At 48.5% G+C, this 6,257-nt stretch overlaps 1 protein-coding gene across 1 annotated transcript in view; it reads left to right on the top strand.

Moving 5' to 3' along the window:
• Positions 1 to 5,630, top strand: part of SARNP (SAP domain containing ribonucleoprotein) — a 7,300-nt gene extending 1,670 nt beyond the window's left edge. Inside the window, exons 2-12 of the mRNA XM_031065574.1 lie at positions 92 to 214; positions 358 to 404; positions 1,666 to 1,733; positions 1,865 to 1,916; positions 2,058 to 2,131; positions 2,503 to 2,531; positions 2,774 to 2,799; positions 3,065 to 3,133; positions 3,630 to 3,710; positions 4,433 to 4,495; positions 5,256 to 5,630. Of these exons, the coding sequence (XP_030921434.1) occupies positions 92 to 214; positions 358 to 404; positions 1,666 to 1,733; positions 1,865 to 1,916; positions 2,058 to 2,131; positions 2,503 to 2,531; positions 2,774 to 2,799; positions 3,065 to 3,133; positions 3,630 to 3,710; positions 4,433 to 4,474 (611 nt within the window). The 3' untranslated portion in view covers positions 4,475 to 4,495; positions 5,256 to 5,630. The remainder of the gene's footprint in view (positions 1 to 91; positions 215 to 357; positions 405 to 1,665; positions 1,734 to 1,864; positions 1,917 to 2,057; positions 2,132 to 2,502; positions 2,532 to 2,773; positions 2,800 to 3,064; positions 3,134 to 3,629; positions 3,711 to 4,432; positions 4,496 to 5,255) is intronic.
• The last annotated feature ends 627 nt before the right edge of the window (positions 5,631 to 6,257 follow it).

Here is a 6,257-nt window from a genome sequence, read left to right as displayed (position 1 = left end):
TATCTGAGGGTCTGGGCGGAGTCTGAGGGCCCCTGAGAGGATCCTGAGGGGGCTCTGAGGGTCTGGGGGGTCCCTGTGTGGGGGTCCTGAGGGATCCCCCCCGTCCATCCGCAGCTGGCCGAGCTGAAGCAGGAGTGCCTGGCGCGGGGGCTGGAAGCCAAAGGCAACAAGCAGGACCTGATCCACCGGCTCCAGGCCTACCTGGAGGAGCACGGTGGGCGCTCCCCAAAATCCCAACCCCACGGCATTCCCAGCTGCAATTTCCACCCCATTTCCCCCCAAGAAAAATCCTCGTTTTCCTGCGATTCGCAAAGAATTTTACCATTCTGATCTTTCCCTGATTTCCTTTTTTTCCAGCTGAGGAGGAGCCCAACGAGGAGGACGTGCTGGGAGAGGAGATTGAGGTGAGGATTTTTGGGGGTCATCCCAATTTTCCGGGGGGGGGGTTTGGGGGGGGAATGAGGCAGCGTGCCAGAATTTCAATCATTTCCCCGTTTCCTCATCTTTTTTTGGGATTAAATCCCTTCGGTTTGGTGCCTGGGATGCTCCAGCTTTCCCATGGATTTCCCATGGATTTCCCATGGATTTCCCATAGATTTCCATGGGTTTTCTATGGATTTCCCATGGATTTTATGGGTTTGCCATGGGTTTCCTATGGACTTTCTGGTTTTCCCAAGGGTTTTATGAATTTTATGCATTTCCCATGGGTTTTATGGATTTCCCATGGATTTTACGGATCTCCTATGGGTTTCCCGTGGATTTTCTGGATGTCCTCTGGATTTTTCGTGGATTTTCCATATTTCCTGTGGGTTTCCCATGGATTTTCCATATTTCCCATGGATTTCCCATGGGTTTCCCATGGATTTTCCATATTTCCCATGGATTTCCCAAATTTCCCATGGGTTTCCCATGGATTTCCCATGTGGATTTCCCATGGACTTTATGGGTTTTTTATGGATTTTCTATGGATTTTCCATGGATTTTAGGAATCTTCCTCAAATTTCCCATGGATTTCTCACTGATTTTATGGATTTCCCATGGATTTTCCATATTACCCATGGGTTTTATGGGTTTCCCATGGGTTTTACAGATCTCCCATGGGTTTCCCATGGATTTTCTGGATGTCCCCTGGATTTTTCATGGATTTTTCATATTTCCCATGGGCTTCCCATGGATTGTCAATGGGTTTTCTATGGATTTTCTATATTTTCCATGGATTTCCCATGGGTTTTTTGGATTTTCCATGGATGTTCCATATTTCCCATGGATTTCCCATGGGTGTTTTGGATTTCCTGTGGATTTCTCATGGATTTTCCATGGATTCCCCGTGTGGATTTCCCATGGATTTTATAGGTTTTTTAATGGATTTCCTATGGATTTTACGAATCTTCCTTGAATCTCCCATGGATTTCTCACTGATTTTATGGATTTCCCGTGGATTTTCCATATTTCCCATGGATTTCCCTTGGGTTTTATGGGTTTCCCATGGGTTTTCCAGGGGTTTTCCATGGATGTTATGGATTTACTTTGCATTTCCCATGGATTTCCCATGGATTTTCCATGGGTTTCCCATGGATTTTCCATATTTCCCATGGGTTTCCCATGGATTTTCCATGTTTTCCATGGATTTCCCATGGATTTTCCATGTTTTCCATGGGTTTGCAGGAGGAGGAGCCCAAGGCGCCGGAGCCGCCGGTGAAGGTGGAGGAGGCGCCGGTGAAGTCGCCCGACGTGTGAGGAGAATTCCCAGGAAAACCCGGGAATGAGGGGCTGGGAAAGGGGGATCAGGGAAATTTTGGGAATCCCAAATCCCTCCTGGAGCAGCCTCTGGAGCATCCTCACCTTTTCCCCAAACTTTTTCCAGGATCCAGGAGAAGAAAGTGGTGAAAATCTCTTCGGAAATCTCCCAGATGGAGGTAAAATCCCCTGGAAAATCCCAATTTTTTTTGCTGGAGAATCCCAATTTTCCCCAGAAAAATCTTAAATTTTTGCTGGAAAATCCCAATTTTCTCGCTGTGAATTCCCAGAATTCCCTTTTTATTTTTCCCATTTCCCAGAGGATGCAGAAAAGGGCCGAGAGGTTCAACGTCCCCGTCAGCCTGGAGAGCAAAAAGGCAGCGAGGGCAGCACGGTGAGCACGGAAATTTGGGAATTTTGGGGGGAAATTTGGGAATTTTGGGGCGAAATTTGGGAATTCTGGGTGGAATCCCAGGAATTTGGAATGGGATCCCTGTCTGGGGAGATGGGACTGGACTGGAATCCCCAGAGGATTCCAAATCCTTGGGATCAGGGAACTCTGGAAAAAGGGATTTGTGGGAATTTTGTAGGATTTTTTGGGGGAATTTTGTGGGATTTTGGAAAAAAATTCGTGCCTGGGCTGGAATTCTTAGAGGGTTTTTCATCTCTGGGATCAGGGAACTCTGGGGAAAGGGAATTTGTAGGAATTTTGGCCCTAATTCCCAAAATCCCAGCCCTAATTCCCTTTTCTTTTCATTCCCACAGGTTCGGCTTGGCCACAATTCCCACAAAAGGTGAGCAGAGGGAATTCCTGGAATTCTGGGAATTCCCTGGGATTGCAAATTCCCTTTTTCCCACATTTTTGGGAGCAGGAATTTCAGGATTTGGTGGGAAAAGACCTCAAATGATACCAAATTTTCCTGGGATTTTTCATCCCAAAAAATGCAGGGTTGGGATTTTCCTGGAATTCCCAGTTCTGGGCTGAAATCCAAGAATTTTGGCCAATTCCTGACTGGAATTTTCCTCCTTTTCCCAGGGCTCTCGGCAGACTCCAAACCCACGGTGAGGAAATCTGGGATTCCCATGGAATTTTGGGAATTTGGGTGGAATTTTGGGGAATTCAAGTGGAATTTGGGGAATTCCAATGGGAATTTTGAGATCCCAGCTGAAATTTTGGGTTGCAATTCCCCAAAAAACCCCTGGAGTTTTTCCAGGATCAGCCCCTCTGGAAAAGCTCCCAGAGCTGAGGAATTTTGGGAATTTTTATTCCGGAATTTCCCCCTTTGGAAGCGCCGGGGATCCCAAATCCCAAATCTCCTTTTCCCAGATAAATCTGGAAAAGCTCAAGGAAAGAGCCCAGAGGTTCGGCCTCAACGTCTCCTCCCTTTCCAAGAAGGTGAGATTTGGGAATTCCAGGAATTTTGGGAATTCTGGGAATGCCAGGGTGCTCTCCCCACCCCGGGATTATCCCAAAATTCCAAATTTTCCTTCCCTGGGTTGGGTTTTTTGGGAATTGGGTTTTTTGGGGTTTGGGGAATTTGGGGGTTTTTGGGAGCTGGGGTTTTTGGGAGCTGGGGTTTTTGGGAGTTAGGATTTTTGGGAATTGGGGTTTTTGGGAATATTGGGGTTTGGGAATTGGGGTTTTTTGGGGAATTGGGGTTTTTTGGGGGGGAATTTTGGGGTTTTTTGGGGATTGAGGTTTTTGGGGATCAGGTTTTTTTTAATTGGGATTTTTTTTTTTGAACGGGAGTTTTTTAGGAATTGAGGTTTTGGGAATTGGGGTTTTTTGGGAATTGGGTCACCCAGGGATAACAGGAATGTTTCCCTGCCCTGGAATGGGATTGGGAGGGGTCCCAGGGATCCATTCCCAACATTCCCAACCCCATTCCCAGAGCGAGGAGGATGAGAAGCTGAAGAAGAGGAAGGAAAGGTTCGGGATCGTCACCGGGGCCGGCACCGCTGAGGATTCCGAGGTGGGGCTGGGAATTCCTGGGATTTGGGGCCGGGAATTCCTGGGATTTGGGGTGGGAATTCCCGAGATTTGGGGCTGGGGAATTCCCGAGATTTGGGGCCAGAAATTCCCGGGATTTGGAGTCAGAAATTCCCGGGATTTGGGGCTGGGAATTCCCAGGATTTGGAGCCAGAAATTCCCAGGATTTGGAGCCAGAAATTCCCAGGACTTGGAGCCAGAATTCCTGGGATCCCTGGGCTCATCCCAAAACCACCTCCCACTTCCCAACCCTTGAGGAATCCAGGGATTTTGGGGGGTTTTCCATGGATTTAGGGGACATCTTCTATGGATTTAGGGAGTTTCTCCGTGGATTTGGGGACATTTTCCCTGAGATTTTGGGACTCTTCTCACAGGGATTTGGGGACAATTTCCCAGGGATTCCAGTGCTGCTTTTCCAGGGATTTGGGGGCCTTTTTCCCAGGGATTTGGGGCTGGTTTTTTCCTGGAATTTGGGGTCATTTTCCCAGGAATTTTGGGGTCTTTTTCCCAGGAATTCAGGCTTTGGAATTCTCTGTGTTTTGGACAATTTTTCCTCAGGAAACCCCCCCCAAATCCCGGGGTTTTCCCACCCTTTGGGATCAGGAATTTCCCCATTCCCACCCCCTTCCTCTCTCTCTCTCTTTACTGGGATTTTCCCCATGGATTTCTGGAATTTTCCCTCTTTTTGGCCCTTCCCAAATCCAGGCAAAGAAGCGGAAAAGGGCAGAAAGGTTCGGGATTGTCTGAGCTGCTCCGGCCTCTCCTCAGGTCAGGATTCCCTTTTCCCTCATTCCCAATTTTCCATGGAATTTCCAGCCCTCCACCCAGGGAATTCCCCTTCCCTTGGAGGATTTTACTCCTCAGTTTTTGAATTTTTCCAAAAAAAAAAAAAAAAATGAAAAGGAAAAGGAGAAGCTGGGCTTGGGAGGGAGGGAATTCCCAAATCCTGGGCACAATTCCCAAAATGTTGGGGTTTTCCATGGATTTGGGGTGGTTTTTCAGGATTTTGGGGTTGTTCTTTTCCAGGGATTTTGGGGTTCTTTTTCCAGGGATTTGTGGCTGTTTTCCCAGGAACTTGAGGCTTTTTTTCCAGGGGATTTGGGGGGTGTTTTTCCATGGATTTGGGGCTCATTTCCCAGGAATTTGGGGCTGTTTTTCCAGGGATTTGGGGCTCATTTTCCAGGGATTTGGGGCTCATTTTCCATGGATTTGGGGCTGTTTTTTCCATGGATTTGGGGCTCATTTTCCATGGATTTGGGGGGTGTTTTCCATGGATTTGGGGCTCATTTCCCAGGAATTTGGGGCTGTTTTTTCCATGGATTTGGGGCTCATTTTCCATGGATTTGGGGGGTGTTTTCCATGGATTTGGGGCTGTTTTTTCCATGGATTTGGGGCTGTTTTTCCAGGGGATTTTGGGGGGATTCATGGAGCAGCTCCCCTGGGAATCATGGCATCCCAATCCCGTGGGATTTTTGGGAGTTTCCCGTGGAATCCAAGCAAAAATTCCAGGGATTTCTTGGATTTCCAGGTGGGCCTTGCCTGAACCCTTCCCCTGTTGAAGACTTGAGCTCCCAGGATTTGGAATTTCGGGAATCTCATCCCGGAGCCGTGGGAGCAGCAGGGCCGGGGCCACTCCCGGAATTCCGGGGCCATTCCCAGCCCAAGAGATTCTATTTTTTTGGCAATTCTCCTTTTCCATCCTCGGGAACCTCAGAAATTCCCAAGATGCTCCTTCCCATCCCCAAAATCCTCCATTTTCCCTGGGTTTTCCCAGTTTTTTCCCGCTTTTTCCCAGATTTTATATTCCCGGTTTTTTCTATTTCCCCGGATTTTCCCTCGGAAGGGTCGGGCGCTGCCCCTCATCCCACATTTCCCAATAAAAAACTTCCCTTTTCCAAGGAAATCCCCCTTTTTTTTCAGGGGTTTGCATGCAGGCTTGGAACCGTGGGAATTCCCTCCAATTCCTGGAGTATTCCTGAGGTTTTCCAGGAATTGCTGGGCTTAAAATCCAGGTTTTCTTAAGGTTTTCCTGGGATTTTCTAGGAATTCCTGGGGTTTTCCTGCTGTTACCCAGATTTTCCTGAGATGTTCTCAGGAATTCCTGGTGTTAAATCCGATTTTTCCTGTGGTTTTCCAGGAATCCCTGCTGTTAAATTCAGGTTTTCCTGAGATTTTTTTTTTCAGGAATTCCTGGTGTCAAATCCAGATTTTCTTGAGATTTCTCAGGAATTCCCGGTGTTAAATCCAGGTTTTCCCGAGCTTTTCCAGGAATTCCTGGTGTTCAATCCCGGTTTTCCCGAGGTTTTCCAGGAATCCCTGTCCCCTTTCTGTCCCCTCCGTGCTCGGTGGCCCCGGGCCAGGCGGGTGGAGCGCGGCCAAGCGCCGCGGCCGCGTTCCCGGCGTTAATTGCGTTAATTGCGTTCATTAGCGCCGATGTCGCTGCGGCCTCGGGAGCCGCTGTCGCCGTGGGTGGCCCCGGATGTCCCCGGGCCTCATTTGTGGCCCCGGGGGCTCCGAATTAGGTCAGGGG

This window comes from Geospiza fortis, unplaced genomic scaffold, assembly GCF_000277835.1.
Source record: "Geospiza fortis unplaced genomic scaffold, GeoFor_1.0 scaffold647, whole genome shotgun sequence".
NCBI classification, from domain to species: domain Eukaryota; kingdom Metazoa; phylum Chordata; class Aves; order Passeriformes; family Thraupidae; genus Geospiza; species Geospiza fortis.
This window is presented reverse-complemented; position numbering and strand designations above follow the sequence as displayed.